This window comes from Diachasmimorpha longicaudata, chromosome 1 (genome assembly GCF_034640455.1).
Source record: "Diachasmimorpha longicaudata isolate KC_UGA_2023 chromosome 1, iyDiaLong2, whole genome shotgun sequence".
Lineage (NCBI taxonomy): Eukaryota > Metazoa > Arthropoda > Insecta > Hymenoptera > Braconidae > Diachasmimorpha > Diachasmimorpha longicaudata.
In genome coordinates, this window is record NC_087225.1 from 7,086,823 (window position 1) to 7,106,616 (window position 19,794).

Consider the following 19,794-nt stretch of genomic DNA (forward strand, 5'->3'; position numbering starts at 1 on the left):
AAATTAACAAATAAAATAAGTTTTGTGTCTTGGAAATCGATAAGCTTTTGTGTAAGATGCAACAATCGAAAACAATGAGGCGATTATGTTATTTCTGATGTTCTCATAAATTCCATGCCTTTTCCTGTGAGCGTAGGGCCTATAACAGGACCGTTAAATTCCATCGATAGTGCGTAACAGAGTACGCACTTAATTAGTTGATGGTTTTCTTACTGTGCCATTTAAACGGGAGAGGATATTCATCTAGTAACACATCATCATGTTCTTTAATTGAAGTAGTTTTTTAAATTGCTAGAAAATACATTAAAGCATAACAGTGACTATATTTAATCCTTCTCAATCACACTTTTATCTTGCACTCATTAAAAAAAAACATTATCATCACTTGCACACGTTTAATTAGCTCTCAAGATAAATAAAATCTATCAAGCATTCGTTACTCCATTTTTAAAAACTTTTACATTTACATTTTTATTTCTCCGAGGATAATGGCAAATTATTCATCAGCCATTACGATCGTAAGGACTAGTTGAGGCCTGCACAAAATCATGGATTATTCCTTCTTTCAATTGGAAATGAAAAAAGAAACTAATTCATCAATTTTTTTTTTTTTTTTTTTTCGAGAAAGAATAAACAGGCAAATTCATTGATCAACCGTTTACAATTGGAAAATGCTCGTCATTCGGTTTTTTTTTCTGACATTAAAGCCAACATGTAATCATTTCACACAATTCAATTACAAATATATATATCACGTGCGAACGTTTCGAGCTAATTCTTTTATATAATTAAAATCTATGTTTCTCTCTGCAACTTCCCCATCTGACGAATTATACCATTTCACTATTTCTTCTCTCATGATTCTGTATTTTTTTAACAGTGGCACGTTTGAGAAGAACATTTGTCAACGAAGGATGAAAGCACATTAAGGAAATATTCAATTTATTACTTATGAAATACTTTTCCGAATAATTGTATAGCTCTGGAAATATAAAATATCATAATTTTACTAAGATTCGCTGTATTTTGTGGATGTAATCACACAATCAAACGAAATTCCGTAAAATATGTCGCGTAAGAAGTCATTTTTTTTTTTCATTTTAGGAATGAAGTTCTCTGGTTAATAAATGAGTCTAAATAAATGGATAAGAGCCGTTATTACGTGAAAAATTCACAAAAAGAACGTTCTCTGGACTTTGTCACTAAAATCAATGAATCCCGAGATAAATGTGCAAATAAGGCTATTAATTCTGTCGTATTGAATCACAGCAGAACAGAATCAGTTGACTGTAATGAGATAGAAGTGAATGGAAAGATGTGTCGCATTTACTTTCTTCATCAGGTTTTGAACATAAAAAAATCTCTATCTTCCATAAACTCCATAGATTATTCTATAAATTTTCACTGTTCACTATTATTTCCCTGTACATTATCATGTCCCTGGGGCTCTCCAGGTGGTGTTCCGTCATGAGAACCACTAGGGTGCGGCGTAGCCGGTGTCTCCGGCTGTGACTGTGAAGTGTCAGGCGGGGCATAAACAAGTCGATACCCAGGAGGCAGGAAAAACCCCCCATGAGGAGTATAACTGAAAGTTTGGAAATTAGCAGAATGTGAATCGTGATAGTGTACATAACCAGGAGCACCACCAGCACTGCTAACTCCAGCAGTGCTTGTCGAACTTGATAGAGGAGTTGCCTGTACAATCGAGCCCTTCCCCGTAGTGACACTTGCACCGTCAGGGATTATGGAAGTGAATTGATATCCAGGATGAGAGATTGTTGGGCCATTGGTGCTTCCGATGCTCTCGTTTTCCTGAATAGCAAAGGGCTTGTGAGAACTTTCAGGCATCACCGGAATAGGAATAACATAAGCATGAGATATGCTGGAGGCCGGTTGACTGGCTTGCTTGAGCTTCTGCGTTGCTAACCGAAGTGTTTCATCCGTATCTGGAACGTACCCTGAAATTCGACGGAATGAGGCTTGTGGAGCTGTACTGAACATCAGGTAATCCTCCATTCCATGAGGTCTAGAGGGTACAGTTGTCGCCACTGTGTGATAGAGGAGAGGATGATGTTGATGATGTGCAATGGCACTGGCTTGCTGCTGTTTTTGGATTAGGAGTTGTAGCTGATGTTGTTGAAATCGCTCCAGCTCCTCCCTATGTCTTCTTTGTAAACACTCCAGCTCTAGGGTCTGCCTCTTGATCAGCATTTGATACTCATCACTGGGCGTAAGCTGCTTCCTCTCGTCTTTCTCCATCTCAATGGATAATCCTAACTGAATCGATGGCCCTGGGGGCATCGAACCTTCTCGGCTTTGCAGCACTACCGCAGGTCCTTGTTGCTGAAACTCATCGACGTAATGGTGTCCCAATGTTTCCTGCGCTGTCGTTTGCTTTTGCACATCAACCACCTGCCCCTGAACACCCGCTGATCCTTCCCCAGGTGGTGGTCCAGATACTTTAGATACCATAAACCTTGAAACCTTTCTCACTGGCTGATTCTGTGCCCCAGTATCCGTTGGCAATTCCGTATGCACTGGAGTATCGGACCCAGAGTTACTGGAAACAACGCATGGGGCCACTGTGCCGACAGGAATTGCAGATATTGGAATTACTGGAGTAAGGAGAGATTGAGGTAACGATTGAAGGGGTAACTGACCACTTCCAGTGGAAATCCCTTGTACACCAGTCATTGGAGGGGTCAAGGGCTGGGGAGAAGACGTAGGAAGTCCTGTGCATTTATGATGGATTTTAGCAAGCTCTTGTTCCAATTCTTGTAGTCTAGAACTGGGCCTTGGAGCTCTGACGTTCTTGACATTCTCTTTACTGGGACTACACATAGTCTCTCCTGTTGATCCTGATGGTACTGGACTATCCAGAGGCACTCCCTCAGACATGTTGGCAGCAGACTGAGAACCTTGATCGTCACTCCCAACGGTATTAGCATTAGAAATATTAGAGGTCACAGTGACAGTATTTGGATCAACATAAACGTGCCCTGAATGCACTGTTGCTTGAGGAGATAATGGACTCAATGGTTGAACTGGAGGATTAACTGATGGGACGTTAGAAATTGCTTTATTATGGACTACTGGCAGGTTCGTATCGTGTCCAGAAGTTCCAGGAAGTCCATGGGGCGTCACCGGATGACTTATTGGTGGTGTTCCAACATTGAGTGACTCTGATGGTTGACTCGTCAATTGTGATAGTTTTTGCTGAAGATCTGCTATAGTCTGTGGCCCAGGGCTTGACACTTCCGTCGATTTTTCCAATGAATTCTGTTGACTCAACTTGTAATGATTCTGGACAATGGATTGAGGCAACGAGTGATGAACTGAATCTGAAGATTCAATTATCGTGTGCTCAGGTGTGATATCTCTACTAGAAATGGTCGTATCTGTCTCATACATCATTTGACAATCAGAACTTGTTCGCCTGCTGACGCTGCTGACATCGATAGCTGAATCTGTCTCTGTTTTATGCGGCTCTGGAAGTCTCAATTGTAGATTCTGCTGAAGCTGGTCCATCTGCAGATCTTGTTGCTCCAGCGATAATTGGGGTGGTAGTTGCTGAATTATGGTCTGAACTGGTTTTACGTATTGTACTGGAACTGGCTGAATCACATGCTGTATATTTTGATTCGCTGGATAGTTAGGCACCACCCGCTGACCCTGCATCATCATATTTTGATTTAATAAATTCAATTCCATTTGACACTGAACCTGCTGGATTTCTTGGGGAAAAGCTTGTTGCTGTTGTTGTTGGATAACAGGCTGCAACAATGTTTGCGTTTGGTGTTGCTGCTGTTGCTGTAGTTGGTGTTGATTGCTCATCTCAGTCTGTTGAGGATGTCCCTGCATTTGAATTCCATGCGCCTGCATCTGAGGATGACTGATGGCTTGGAAATTTTGATGTTGAATTTGAAAATTCTGCTGTTGAATATGCGTATGCATTTGTTGAGAGATTTCAGGTTGAATCGGCTGAAAATACTGTTCTGAATGTAGAGTAGGCAAAGTTGGTTGATTAACAACACCCGGTTGATCGTGAGGTGTAGCATTATGAGGAGTCGTTGATTTTGTTTTTGGATTTGACAAAATATTTGCTAGGTTTTGAGCAAGATCTGGAAGAGTTGAAGATACCTCTTTAGCTTTGACTTTAGGAGGTTCCTGTACTGGTGCCTGAATTGTCTGAGAAAAATTCTGATGAAAATTTTGGTAATGATGTTCATGAGACACTGGAGCTGATTGTTCAGTTGAAGGATGAGATGTTGACGGATTAGTCATACAACTGATATCCATATTCCCCTGAGAGTCTGTAGATAGATTAGGAGCCCTTCTGCTCCAATCTTCTACGTTACTACCCTGAATTGGGGCCATGGGGCCCGAGAGAATAACATACTGTTGTGGAATAGGCTGATTCTGCTGTGATGATTGCATTTGTTGTGGCATTGTTTGGACAAAATGCTGTTGCATTTGATGATGCTGCTGATTCATTCGATTTTGATCATGGCCCAATTGTTGAGGGATGTTTTGAGACATTTGGTGCTGCATTTGCATCTGATTGATGTCAATCATTTGATTCATCTGATGCATCTGATTCTGTTGGATACCTTGCTCGGACTGAAGTATTTGTTGTTGAATTGTATGAGTTATTTCTGCGTGATATTGCTGATTAGCAACATTCTGCATTTGAGGAATATTCTCATTCGTTTGAATGCCCGTTTGATGAACAATTGCAGTATTTTGCTGAACCATTCCAGTATTCTGATGGTACTGAACATTCTGAGCAGCCTGGACGTTTTGAATTAACTGAGGGGGCTGTGGTAAATTAGTCGTTTGCACCACCATAACTGTTTCCTGTTTTGTTTGTGTGACAACTGCAGCGTTTGCAGGCAATTGATTTATCTGCTGCTGCTGTTGCTGTATCTGCTGTGTCTGGACAATTTGTTGATTACCCACAGAATCTTGGTGAATAAATTCAGCAACACCAGTTCGTACTTCTAGAGTCTTTGTCTCTATTTCTTGTTTCTGAATATGCTGAATGTGCAATGGGTCAGCAGAAGGAAGTAATAATGGTTGTGGTGGAGTTACGATGTTTTCGTGAACGACCACGGAGTCTGAATCCACAGAGATAGATTTCTGCTCAGCTACTGGACTCACCAGAAATCTCGAAATCTTCCGCATTGGGAGAGGCTTTTGTTTCAACTCTGATCCTAGTTTCATATCTTCACCAGACAAGGACGGAAGCTCTTGAGGGTCCCCAGCAGATCCTGGGCCAGTCATTTGTTGGTTCACCTCTTGGGAGAGTTCTTCGCCAGATTTTTGAGTCTGTGAAAATGTTTCCGTGGTTCCCGGGAACATGGCCTTTGAGGTAAACTCTCCAATGTCCTCTAACAAGTTAGTATTGGCTTCGAGCAGGGTCTCTTCGGAGCCTACACTCTCGTAATTCTCATTGGAATCACTGAGGACGTTGACGGGAGTTAATGTATCTGTATTTTGGGTAGACGTCGAGGAGCGCCGAGAAATTTCTTCGGAAGTGCTGTTTTCATTAGTATTTGGGCCTTCAGATGTGAAAACATTTTGAGGGAGCTTATCCCCTTGTGCCGATGTTATTTGAGACATTATTTGATCAATTGGAAGGATCTTTGAAGAAGCTGAGGAGTTCGAAGTCTCGTCTCTCTAGAATTACAAACAAAGAATATCCCATAAATAATTTATGATACTGGTAATTGATGGACTATAACTAGCATCGGTTAAGCTAATAACAAAATATATAATGCGATCAATTATAAGTGGTGGAAGGGTTCAAAGTAAGAATCAGCAAATTAGGAATCATGGCTTCAGCATTGGAGTTCCAGAGAATGATAATATGAAATATTTTGATATTAATCAGAGAATGATCCAACTCTTCCCAGAATTGCACACACTCTTGGGCTATTTTTATAGTAGGAATCTAAATTGTCCCAAGTATCACTCAGTGTAGGTCTGCTCCTATCGTAAATTTGACGAAAGGAATGATAAGGGAGCGTCAGGGAAAACCAGACAATAAATACCTGAGAAAATACCTTAAAAACTCTTTTTGAAAATGTTGCCGTTTTCCACTTTTCTTCACTGTACGATCCTAATTTCTAGGGACACCTGGATGATGTAAAATTCAGTAGGAATTATCATTTACGAATAATCCCGAAAAATGATTTACTCAGGCCTCAACGAAAGTGAAACTTGTTTGCCGTAAATTGTATCAAATGGTGTTTTCAATAGTCATTTCACATTTTACATTTATCATTTAATGGAAATTAAATGATAGAAGGAGTGTAAATTAAATTCAAAACGCCCGTTAAGGTATTATTATCGAATCCTATCAGAACGTAGCAGTACGTCGGTTCGGCGACGGGAACGCAGCTGGTATGAATCTCACAGAGCACCGATAATACCACTGACTATAATTTCTATCTAGCGTGGTCACTCAATTTTAGTCTTATCCTTATTTTACATAGCACACAGTTAAATGGCACAGGTTGATTTTACATTCCACAATGTGTAATTGTGATGTTACGCTCGAAATGAGTAAAATGTAATGCTCCTAGCGTATGCCTAAAATGTTAACATTATAACTGTAGAAAGGTCGTAATGCAAAGTATTGTATACGATAAAAACTGAAGGAATTTTATTATCGTGGATATAAACAGCAGCTGAGAATATTCTAAATTGCCAAAGTACTTCTCATTTGATAATACTGTGCTACCGGAGCGAAAATTCCACAGCAGTCTGTCAATATCTTCCTACTCTTGTTGACAAATAGCTGTCATACATTGATGAATGGAATCACAAAACCCAAAATACCATACTCTGATCAGTTAAAATGAGAAAGAAGAAAGTAAACTCAGGAAAGTCTATCCACCTTCAAAATTCACCGTACGTTTCTCTCTACCGTGCAAGAAAGATATTTAAAGTCAGACAATTGAAAATCTCATCGGATAATAGTAATAATAATAATATAAGAGAAAATAAAGATCTTTTGAAAGTTATCCATATATTCGCAGAATAATCTATTGGGTTTAGATCACGGGGGGAATTGCTGATGAAATAAAGGGAATCAATATCGCTTTATAGTTGTTTCGATTGACAAAATAAATTCCAAATTATCTCCCTCTATTTTCCCCTCCAAAATCAGTCGTTAAGTAGATACTTTGATAACAGCATTGATATGGCAATTTAAAATGCTTCGTTATTATTCACTATAATTTAAATGGGATAAAATTAATTAAAAACGAGTTCCAACAAAATCAAATGGTTAAAATCCACTGGAAAATGAAGAAACATCACTTAAAGAGAAAATCTTTTGGGAATGAAAAACAAAATGAATCCTACTTATATCGATAAATTGCAGAAAATATTGCAAAGAGAAAAATGATGTGATGAAATCAAATATTGAAAACTCAACGGAATTAGAACTTAAAATACATTGCAAAGAGCTTAAAAAAATCACAGGATTGGAGGAGAAAAATCTGGAATTAGGGGAGCTTGAAAACTCACCGATCGGTGCCTACGATGAGCTTTGTAGGAAGATCGATGGCTGCTCTGACGAGTCAGCGAACCATGTCTGACCTGCTGCGTTCCAAAAATCATATACAGGGTTGTATATTACCCAATTAAAAGATTTTTTAATATTTAATCTATTCATGTGTTGAAACCCAAAGAATATTAAATATGAAAAATAAATGTAAAAAGAAATTCCTCCGATTATTTGTATCTTTGACATTGAGATGTTCAAGAGTTGGCGAAACTCGATCATATATATTCACTATATGATTTTCAGTTTGGTAACCATTAAGTGATCGCGATTTTCTGATATCCTATAGGTTGCGTGTCGTTTAGCAAGTTTTCCCCTACAAAGCGACCACTTAAGGGTTAAATTTGAAAGGACCAGATTGAAAAGAAAAAGAAAGAATCTAAACTCGAAATAAAAATTGAAATAACAATTATGATGATACGTCTTTTGTTCCCCTGGACTTGATTTTCCACCTATAGAGAGGAACAAGGAAATCCTAAACTGTGGGGTTGAATCTTTAGTATTTGGAAAATTCTTCCTGCAATTGCAACTAGTCGTTGAACATAGACACATATATAGATTAACCGATTATGTTAAAATGTTTTGCATGACGTGAATAATAATCACTATTTTTTTATGTCTCACATCTATAGCCCATCTGCAATCAAGTCTGATGTCGGCTCAATTTTACTGATATTCAATTGTTTCTGAAGGATAAAAAATAATGAAACTTATAGGTAATTAAAACTACCCAATTCTATTTGTGAACGAATTAAAAATGGATTCCTTAAAGATCGAAATAGTAGTAGGAGATCAATATATGGAGATTATTCTGAGAGTCATTCAGTAATGAAACGATAAAATTAGTTATGCCCAGAGGTTATTTTTAGAAGCATTGAGAAAGTTGTTTATAAGTTCTAAAATCTTCCTATATTCCCATAAGCTTATTCATAACCGGCCTGATTTAACAGCCAATAGGAAGACTTTTATGATCGCAAAGTATTTTACTGCTATTCTGATACCTTTCGATATTATGGAGAGCAACTAATGATTTAGGTCAGTTATCAATTCAAATATTTTTGAATCAATGACACGTGTTCTCCTATTGTGAAGGCCTGAAAGAGTTTTCCAAAATAGAAAAATTACCTTAGATGCATCGAGACTATGATCCCGGTCCCTAGGCCTTCTGCTCGTCACTGGGCTCCCTCCAGCCGATTGATCGGGAGGTCCATGAGCCACCAGTGGCAAACTACGAGTGGGATCCAACCTGAGCTGCTTCACAATATCCTCAATGAGCTCGACAAATGTCTCGCATTGTGTTTGAGGCAGGAGATTCTCAGCAATAAGATTATTGGCAATATCCAGCGGCACCATATCATCTCTATCGAACTTGAATGTAACGGTTTTTTGTTTACTCGTGTCCAACTGGCATTCAACAGTCATGGATTGTCCTTCCGCATTGCTCACAGATAACACCGTCAATTTAATACCAGGTTTCTTTCTTTTCGTACCGGATCGTTTGACTCTGCTTCTCTCGGGTGCAGCCACGTTATCCGAGCTTTCATGTTGATTATCAAATGATGCAGAAGTACCTGATTGCTCTTGTACCAGACCTTGAGGTCCATCAGATGTAAGAGAAGTGACAGACTCCATTGTATCTTGTTTGATCAACGAATTTTGAGGAGTCATGCTGATGACTTCCTGAGGCTGAATTTGAGATTGCATTTGAGGCAGAATCTGTGGCTGAATTGAAACTGGAACCTGATTCTGTGGCTGAATTGAAACTGGAACCTGATTCTGTGGCTGAATTGGAACTTGAACCTGAGTCTGGGGCTGAACTGGAATTTGGACTTGAGTCTGTGGCTGAACTGGAATTTGGACTTGAGTCTGGGGCTGAACTGGAATTTGCACTTGCGCCTGTGGCTGTACCTGAGCCTGCATTTGTGGCTGCATCTGAGTCGATTGCGGTTGAATACTTTGTTGGGTAGAAATAACATTATTCCCAGTAGCCTGAATCTGATTCGTCTGGGTATACTGCATTTGCATCATCACTTGTGCCTGCCCACTAGAAATCACATTCTGATTCTGCACATTATTTGGCATTTGCACAGTCGTTTGTATATTCTGCACACTGGTAGTCCCGAGGGATTGAGGTTGACTCGTTTGAACAAATCCTTGGGATGCGGTTACGTGCACAGGGGTATTTGATACCTGTACATACGTCTGCGACGTTGGCTGATTGGAATTACAGTGAGTTGGAGCATTAGAATTATTAGGATAATGGTATACTTGTTGTTGGATGTTCTGTTGGTAGATCGTGGCCCCATGCTGATAATACTGCGGTTGGACCTGTAATCATTCAGAGAATAATGTTAGGAAATATGGATGTTTCTATATAATACTAGGTTCTTTGTTAATGAGCATTTTGTTCATTCCAGTCAGCACTTCAAAGGAGTGTCAACAAATTTCAGTTGAATCGCTAATTGTAACGTGGAAAAATTAATTCCAAATTAGAATTAGCTTCAAGAATTATTCTTGGGTAATTATAAATTACCATCCATAAATATTAATTAGATGAACATATCGGTTACTAATTGAAGTTAGGTAAAATACTATTTCAGGAATTATCAGAATAAAATATTGCCTGACACCCACTTTGTTTCATTTCATGGACAATTGAAACAAAAATTAACTAAGAAAGTTACAATGAAAAGAACTCATTCTGATATTTGTCAGAATTATCCTTTCCTAAATGTCCTTATAGTTATTTACCTGCATTGGTGCGGACCCCATTTGGTTCGGGATCATTTGATGCGATATTTGTTGTTGTTGCATCTGTCCCTGTGCGTACTGCATGTGGGGTTGACCTTGTTGAAGGACCTGCTGAACTTGTGGCTGTGGCTGATTGAGTTGCATCTGAGGCTGGATTTGTCCCTGCTGTTGCACAGCCATCTGATTGATTTGCATATACTGCTGGGACTGCTGCAATTGCCCCTGAGCCTGATTAATGAGCGGCTGTTGCTGAACATGCGCTTGTTGTTGAACGCCAGTTTGAATCATCTGGGGGAACTGAGGAGGCCCTTGAATGGTTTGTGGTGTTGAACATTGCGAAGAATTAGCACTCATTCCCTGAGCCATCTGCTGAGTATATTGAGGCTGCTGCTGGCTCTGCGGTGGGTACTGAATTTGCTGATAGACTTGGGGCTGAGTTACCTGAGCGACTTGAGCCAGTTGCTGAGCTTGTTGGGGTTGCACAACGGCCGTTGTTTGTTGAGTCATCATCGCTTGCTGTTGAACCATCTGTACTTGTTGTGGCTGCATATTCGGTTGCATATTCTGTTGCATATTCTGTTGGCTGTTTGGAGGAATTTGAGGTGATTGTTGGGACATCTGGGCTTGCATTTGAGAGGGGATCTGAGAAGTTTGCATCTGAATATGTCCTTGCATCTGCATATTCAACTGCTGTTGTTGCTGTGATTGTTGCTGTACTTGCAGCTGTGGTTGCAATTGTGACTGTAATTGTGATTGCGACGTCTGTTGCTGTTGTTGCTGCTGTGGTTGATTTTGCTGCTGTAGCTGCTGTTGGGGTTGAATCTGCACCTGCTGCAATAAATTAGACGAATTCTCCGCAACAGCCTCTCGCTCTCGATCAAGCCGTTCTCTTTCTTCCTTGGTCTTTCTCTCTTCCCGATCCCGAAGTAAACCAGCTATTTGTGATTTCAACATTTTCGTCACTGCTTTAGCATCTTCTTCAAGTATCAAACTCGACTTAGCCATTTCCAGTGCAACCTCTTCAGCATTATCAGACTGAATATCAAACTCAAATTGAATAGCTTCATTCTCTTTATGCTTATTACTACGTTTCTTTGGATCCAAAACACGCAATCTAAATTCAACACGCGATAATTCAGTATCAGCAACTGCAGTATCGCGCGATACCATTTCTAGTTTCAGTCCCACGTCTTCAGCGAAGAATTCGTGGTTTAATAAATCCTTAACCAGTGGTCTTTCTTCTTTTTTTAACCTTATGCACATCTCAATTATTTCACGAACCTCGGGATTCTCCACTTTGTCGTAAGATAAAGGTTTCACACCGGAGACAACTCGTTTGTAGATTTGAGCTGGTCCAGTACATTCGGAGTAAGGATATTCACTCGTCGCCATCTCGAGCATGCACATGCCGAATGCATAAACATCAACTGATTCATCGTAGTGCTCCTCATACATCTCGGGCGCCATGAACTCTGGTGTTCCAATCACACTTTTAGCAAAACTTCGGTTTTTCAATGTTGCCAAACCTAAATCACCAATTTTAACATGACCAGTTGGTCCTGTAATAAAGATATTGTCACACTTGAGATCTCGATGGATTATTGGTGGCGATCTGGAGTGCAAAAATGCTAGACCCTTTAATATTTGCCTGCACCAAGACTTGACAACTTTAGGACTCAATTTCTTGAACCGCCTGAGGTACGTCTTCAGTGTTCCAGACGTCATTAACTCGGTTACGAGGACAATGTACTTTCTCCGAGTTAAAGTAACCTCCCAATAGTCATAAAAGCGTACGATGTTGGGATGTTGCAAGCCCTTCAACATTTCTGCCTCTTCCCGAAACCTCAGTCGTTCAGTTTTATTCAATTTTTTCTCTTGAAGCTCGCACCAGGCTACTGCCACCCCAGTCTGTGTATCTAAACCTCGATAGACAGTTTTGAAACTTCCTCGACCAATTTCCTCTTCGAATTTCAAGAATCTCTCGTCAGGGGAGATGCCAATAGCTTTCTCGTCATCACCATCGTCTTCAACAGTCTGAACTTTGACTTTCATCATTAAATTTCGCACATCCTCCATCGTCATCTTTTCTTGAGTCAATTTAGTAGCATCAGCCTTAAAATTCTCGTCTAATAATGGCCCTATAAATCCCTCGATTGTCTCTTCTTGGCCAGATGCATCCTTCTGATCATTTGAATCGATTTTTTTTTTCGATTCTTCCGAGAGTACAGTTTCTAATTCTGGCTCTGCGTCGAGTGAAGGTACTTTACCAAGTTTACTCAAAGATTCTCGAAGTGCTTGAGCTGCTACAATATCACTTATACTCGTACCATTGTCATCCTCATATATTGTCACTGTTTCTTCGACTTCAATCGACGAAACGTCAGAGGAAGAAACATCTCTCGTTTCTTGATCTTTTTCGGTCATCATAGAATCAGCTGTTACATCGGCCATCATGAATCTCATGTTTTTCATTGTTGGTAACTTGAATTTTTCGATTCCATCATTATGTTGGTCTTCGTCTCTCGAAGTTGACGATAAAGATCTCTTACTCGAGTCAACTTCTGTTACATCACTTGAAATCTTTCGTTTCGGAATCTGTGACGTTGTGTCTACGGAGGTTTTTCGTCTTTCTTTAGTTTCATTCTTAATTTTTGCTTCTGATTTTGTAGTGGAGGATGACGATTTGTCCATGTCAATGGATCGTGAGTGACTTGAAGGGGTTTTGGGGCGCTTACTCTCGCCATCGCGCGTTTTGAAAGAGATTTTACGCACTGGAGTCGAAGTTTTCGAGCTTTCAGAAGCGTCTGAGTGTCTTTCCTGCGAGGAATTTGATTTCCTTGGGAGATTATCGTCAGTTAACGATGTTTCAGAGTCCGTGGGCGGTACTCTATCAGCAGTCTCATCTTCATTACTTATTTTTCTAGATTTTACTGGACCAACAGGGGTGGAAGGAGTCGAACTGAAGCTGGGTATTCTGGACATTGCTTCACTAGCTGATGAAACCTCCTCGACATCGCTACACCCCGTATCACTTGTCTGATCTTGGCTTATCACTTGAGAAAGTTTCTTTGATGAAGTTAATCCGTTTGTAATTACAGTGGATTCTGCAGTCTCTCTTCGTAATTGTTTTTTATTTGAATTACGATTAGTGTTTGAATTCCTACGATCACTACTTCCACCACTCCCTGAAGGATTTATTATGCCTAGTTTGCGTTGGCGACGATGATTACGCTGGGTGGTGACAACACTGCAACTGTTTGTGGGCTCATCATTGACTACGTGGCCCACTCCCAGGGTAATGCCGGTCTGGGAATCGGCATCGTTGTTGACATTACCACTGGCCAAAAGTTTTGGACATAAACCGGAAAGGCCAACACCCCCCGTTCCCCCTGACGTACGCTGTTTCGTTGTTTCATACCTGAAAGGAGGTAGATAATTTAGTTTAGACTAGGGAATGCGTTGTACTGTCTTTGGCTTCATTCGTCACCAGTAAAGTGGTAAACTTCATCAGTTGATGAGAGCGGAATTTCAATATTTTCCAGACACTAAAAACGTCTCAATAAAATGGAAAGTTGAGTGAATTACAGATGAAGCACTGTCTTGACATCTGAATTCGTGTTTGGGAGGATGAAATTTTATTTTATTCAAACGTTTTTGAGGATCAGAAACATGTCTTTAAAAGCTGTATGAAATCCAGTCTTTCGTCTCATTAAATAATCACTCACTAACTGAAAATACAGTAATTAATACCACATAACGTGTTTGACAGACATGAATTGATGTATCATTGGCAGGCAATATTTCCCCTGAATCATCACCATTATGTAATTTCTAAGACATTTACAAATCCCATTTTACCACTTTCTCCTCAGGTTGACAGTCGACAGTCACTGAAGTCATGTGAGAATGCAAACAAAATCGAAAGACTGCATCACAGCTGTATAAATCATCGGTGTGATGGATAAGGTATCTAAAGTGACACTGAGATACTTTGGAGAATGAAAGGAAATGTGAAATAATGAAATAAATGTGCCAACCGAAGTTTTCTGATAAAATCAATCAAGATGGAACCGATTTTCCGATCATATAAAGTAACTGAATAGATCAAAGCAGTAAAAAAAATTCAATTATGATTTTTTGATATTTTTGAATGTAAGAAGCCATGAATTTTGATACAGACATCATTATACCTGTCCTGTCTGGTGTGGCCAGAGGGAAAGAGTCCTCGCACTGCGTTGCCTATAGCTGCACGTTTCTTTGCCTCCTTTTCTCTTCCTCTGTTACTTCCACCACCTGAGCTCACCTGATGATCTTGGCGGTGACCTTTATCAGCCTATTGAGAAAATAATTTTTGTAGACGACTGTAGAGAAAGTGCGGAGAAATTATCAAATATATTAAAGTATTGTTCTATTCATGAATTCCAACAAGTTTCCAGGGAGGTGTTTGTAACGAAAAAATACCTTCAACTCCACGGATAGATTTTTTTAAAGAAAATATTGGATCTGTTTTATTAATGATAGTTGTGCTTGCACAGGAAATATTGAACTACGCCCACAAGAATGTGACAAATTACCGAATAGTTTTATGTTGGAGTCTCCACATTAATTTAAACCGAATGTGCGCGAAGTACTCAATTTTTTCATTTCGGAAAAATAAATTAATCAATGACACTTCGGGGTCGTTCCTTGAATTATGCATTTAGATCATTTCCATGCATTAAACAAATATTTTCTGCGCTAGACAGTGCTTATACACGACCGATGGCGTTTAAAAATTTTTCAGTCAATGGTGTGTCAAAAAAACAATGCCAAGGAATCTCATTTTAAAGCAGAATATGCCATTAAATTTACAAATAAAATCGAGGAATACAGCTGTTAAAACATTTAAGTGTTTACGCAGAATAGAGTTTACGATGTGCTCATCAGGTTCAAACTTTGGGAATAATTTCTCAGTGTGGGTTGTATATGAGTCACTCTTAAGTGAAGTGGTTTGTCCTTAGGACAATAAAAATAAAAAATGGAAATTGATAGCATATACATCATGTGTGATTTATCAACCGTATTTTAATCAACGTTTAAGATATCAATTAGAACACAGTGTGCGGTAAAATTGCTGGTAAGTCAGATGAAAATCCGATTTAATCGCATATACTATGATCAAACATCATCCGAATCCAAATATCTCCAGGATAAAATCCCTCCTAAATTGTCCATTGGCAAAGAAAGCCTTTGTGAGTGTTTTACCAATGGGATAGCTCTTCATGGGTAGTTATAAGGATTTTTTGCCACTGATGAAAAGTTGTGGGGTCGGATAAAAGTTCAGCCTAAAAACTAATCGGAAACATTTTGCCCAAATTGCACGTGAGATTTTCAAACTAGCAAACTCGCATGCCCTCCTCCTCCGCCATTCTATGCAGCGAGACTATTGAACTCAATTTTACAACCGCGGGGCCCTTTTTTCATGGAAAACTAGTTCGACTATAAAAAAGCCAACCAGGATCTTCAAAAACCATTCGTTTCCCAAATAGTCAGGCAATTACCTAATTATGAAAATTTTTATGATGTCAACTATACCTTCAAACCAAGGAACTTAATGCTGAGACTTCCGTTTGAATTTGTTGGAACTGGACTCAGATCACAGCGTAATCTCCTGTGTGATTTTTCCGCCACCGGACGATTATTGGTAACAAATTCCAGGGGATTACCAATGGGAAAACGACTGGGTGTGAGCACAATATCTTCCGTGTGTTTTTTATTGCTGCTCACTGGACTCACTGCTTTATTATCATTGCAGCATCTCGGCATTGCACGTGATCACTTGTCTCCCAAAAATGAATATTCTTTCTTTCTCTCTATCAATGCAAATCGTTCTCCTCCTCTTCAGATCAATCATAAGATCCACAATGTGTACTTTTCACTTCTTTCACTTCACGTCCCGATTAGTAATTGAAAGAATTATCAATTTTTTTTAATTACAGACAAATAATTAGCCCCTGTAACATCACTATAACTGTTTCACGAAAATAAAATGCTTGATTTGCGTCCAATTTACTTTCCATATGAATTCGTTCATTGATTTATATCCGTGGATCAACCAAAATCCATGAAAGTACGGAACAATTTAGTGCTATTGAACGGTTATTGTTGAATGAACCTCTGCCATCTGTAAAATATCATATCAAAATTTATAAAAAGGTCGGATGTTTTCAGATCATCGAAAAAATAATGATATATTTCAATACGGTTATAGAAAAGCAATTTTGGGCTTGTTTGTTAGAATGATCGAGATAATATTCTGTCGTTTTTGAAAACATTTAGAGAAAACTAATGGTGCTGCTAATTACATAGCCAAAGTAATTGGTTTATTCTGTTTTGCTCAGTAATAATCATGGAAACATATTGGAGAGTTCAATCTCACAACATTTCATACAGCTGTATTAAAATTGCATCTGTTAACAATTACGAACCTATTACTATCATAGATTAGGCGCATTTTTCAACATTTGACCCACGTTCAACTTTGGAAATTAATTTTCATGTGGCCTACTGCAACCTCTTATTGGAATTGGCATTAATCACACATCGCATAGCATCTACGATCAATCTGAAATATAAAAAAACGTGAAAAAATCGAAAAAATAACCGAATTTAACCTTAAAATTATTTCTACAAATTATTCTACAAAATTTTAACGTAAAGAATTGGGAAAACTAATGACTTCACAATTCAATCATCACTACGAGAGTTATTTGTATAACTCAGTCTCGGCATTTAAACTGAAAAATCCACTTTTGAGTGGTTTAAATGGAAGCGGCCGCTCACGGAATGAGGGAGGGTTCGGAGCTTTTGTGAGTTCGGAAAGATACGAACACAGCATGCGGATGGTCACGTAGCGACCTCCCAAATATTCAAATGGGGATGCCCAAAATTGCCAAGTGAAATCGTCAGTCAATAACGGTCCCTGGTGTTTTCTTATGAGGGATGGTCTTAACAAAAATTTCCAAGTGATATTTTTTCAAGAAACAAGACAACTAGCGAATGTTTCAGATATTTCGCATTAAAATATGTGGGATTATGTGATTAATAGGTCGTATCTCTGATAGAAAAGAGAGCAAATGTATGCCATGTCCTCCTGGAATTTCCGTCCACTACGAATAACGTTCCCCAACCGCTTCTGTAGGACGCCCTCCGCATTTCCAAAATAAATAATTAAAAGAATAATTGGAAAATTTGGAGCCACGTGCCTCGTATTTCCACTTTTGTCGCTAATAAATATCACTAATAAATAATAAGTATTACTGAATTCTTGATCTGGCAAATGAGTATTAACATGTGACGCTGACACCAGAGTACTGAATTTGTTGGAACATGGTGTAATATCGACATTACCAATAAAGTGTCAAGCATCACAAAACGTAATCTGACACTCACTCATAAAACGTTAGGTACGTAATACGGTGTTGACAGTGTGCAGCACTGATATCAACAAGTCACTCACGTGTTTTTAATTCTTCATCCATAAACTGCGTCTCAAAACAATTATTAAAAAATACCCCCAAAAGAATATCAAAAATTGAATTCACCCAAAAATCAGAAACAAAAAAAATAATAAATCTCACAAATTAAAAATAATCGAGAGAGAGAGCTGTCGTATGCAACTCAATAGTAAAATTTACCCCAGCTTGACAATGCGCAAATAATGCAAATGTCGTCAACACGTGTACAACGCACGAACTGTCTCACTGCTGAGCGCCCTCACGCTGCACATCGTCTCAACAAGACCCGACCTGACTTTGGAACAGCGACCCAGGCATGTCAAGAAGGGGAACGGAGTATTTGGGATCCTATCCAATTGATTGTATATCATCGATTTCCATCTCCGTTTGTATCATTCTTTTTACTAGACCATGACGCACGTTCTATGAATTTCACATTCATAGATACTCGATGGAGCCTCTACACATTGACAATTATTCCTGGAAACACCTGAACAACTTCCACTTATCCAAAGTAATGTACTTTTGATGACTTCAAAGCCTAAAACCCATTGGACGACCTCCTTGGAGGAATATTAAAAAAATCTATTATATTATTGATGTCCCCGATTGGTGGGGCCTAACCAAGACAGAAGAGTGGAAAAAAATCTCACGAAAAATTTCAGGAAAATAGTCTTCCCTAGATGTCTCACCCCTGTGAGGTTAGCTTTCAAGTTTTAGTTATTATCCATTCAGTCTTCTCACACCGAAAATAAGAATGAGGAAGCAAATCTTGTCGAAATATCTCTGAAGAAAGTCACTGACAGTGCGCAACAGAGTCAAAGTATCCTCGGCGACACACAGGCGTCACGGTCGCAGTTGGTAACGACAGAGGGAGATAAAAGCAAATGAGATCCGGTAAACTAAACGAAGACAGACAAATATAATGGGAGCGGGGGGAAAGGTAGGGGGCACGTGCGTGTGCAGCTCCGAGGGCACTACGCACACCGCAAATCAAATAAGCTCGCCATTTTCTCTCTCACTCCCACCACTTCACCATCAACCGTGCAAACTGCCCAGAGACTCACCACAACGGCAAATCCCAGGCGAAAAAAAAATACGTCATGGGCCTTTACACGCATCACACGCACACATAAAGCCACGGCTGAGACATTACAGACATACTTTTGTAATATCATCAACACATTCACCAAATTAAACTCTAAAAAACACCTACACTAACCCAAGTGAATATCATTTACATCACCAGTGCCGGAGTCTCATACCAACACAAGTTGAAGTGACACACACAATCACAGACACGTCGAGAACCGTACGGGCCACGATAATGTGACATCTATCCCAAAAATATCGTGCCAGAAGACAAAATGAACATGTTAAAACTATTCAATTGAGAGAGGATAGAGTACAGCAGACAGGAGGACAGTAATTGTAAATTGACCAACAATTCTATTCAACAAATGATCATTAGTTTTTCCCATGAATTTTCCTATGAACTGCCAACATTGTCCTGACTGAATCGGAAAAGACACGATGATAGAGAGCCTCCATCTGAATCAAGAGGTTGAACTTGTCAATCAGTGTCATCAATCCATCCCAAGGATTGTAAATCAACGTCAAAAAATCGATAAACAGTAAAAATTAAATTCACGAAAAATGAGTCGAGAGAGGGCCCGAGCCACTCGCAGTCAGTTCAATCGAACCTCCAAATTACCATTCATGCAGTGTTTTTGAAATTCCCAAAATTATGACTTCTAGTGCCTCCAACTGTCTCAATACCTTATTGTGATTAAAACTGCGCGACACTCGAGACAGCAATTGTTATTGGTTATTTATTTGAGGCCGAAATGTTCCTTGTACAGTGTCAATCCCCGGCTACCAAACTCACACAACACTCGCGTGCACGGCACTACCCAACACTACGGACTACGGAGTCGCAGCAGCGCAACACAGAGTTACCATCCCCTCCCTCCT

At 39.3% G+C, this 19,794-nt stretch overlaps 1 protein-coding gene across 12 annotated transcripts; it reads right to left on the reverse strand.

The window, feature by feature from the left end:
* Positions 1-262: 262 nt before the first annotated feature.
* On the reverse strand, positions 263-19,738 carry LOC135163231 (serine/threonine-protein kinase Wnk). 12 transcript variants are annotated; one of them, XM_064122564.1, is made up of 9 exons: positions 19,600-19,738; positions 16,792-16,928; positions 15,899-16,487; positions 14,515-14,657; positions 10,325-13,742; positions 9,344-9,901; positions 8,699-9,313; positions 7,537-7,611; positions 263-5,679 (listed from the first exon to the last, which is right to left on the reverse strand). In XM_064122564.1, exons 3-9 carry the CDS (start codon positions 16,127-16,129, stop codon positions 1,402-1,404), a joined length of 9,318 nt encoding a protein of 3,105 aa, XP_063978634.1. In that variant the 5' UTR covers positions 16,130-16,487; positions 16,792-16,928; positions 19,600-19,738; the 3' UTR covers positions 263-1,401. The 12 variants fall into 12 exon arrangements, with proteins under 12 accessions (XP_063978634.1, XP_063978625.1, XP_063978557.1 ...); XM_064122555.1 differs by having other exon boundaries at positions 7,537-7,608; positions 8,699-9,901; XM_064122487.1 differs by having other exon boundaries at positions 8,699-9,901.
* Between the last annotated feature and the right edge of the window lie 56 nt (positions 19,739-19,794).

Coding starts and splice junctions, on each gene's coding strand:
- LOC135163231 (XM_064122487.1), bottom strand. CDS start 16,129: ATGCCGAGATGCTGCAATGATAATAAAGCAGTGAGTCCAGTGAGCAGC. Junction 14,658..15,898: donor TTAAGTTCCTTGGTTTGAAG/GTATAGTTGACA, acceptor TTTTCTCAATAG/GCTGATAAAGGTCACCGCCA. Junction 7,612..8,698: donor ATAGTCTCGATGCATCTAAG/GTAATTTTTCTA, acceptor TTTGGAACGCAG/CAGGTCAGACATGGTTCGCT.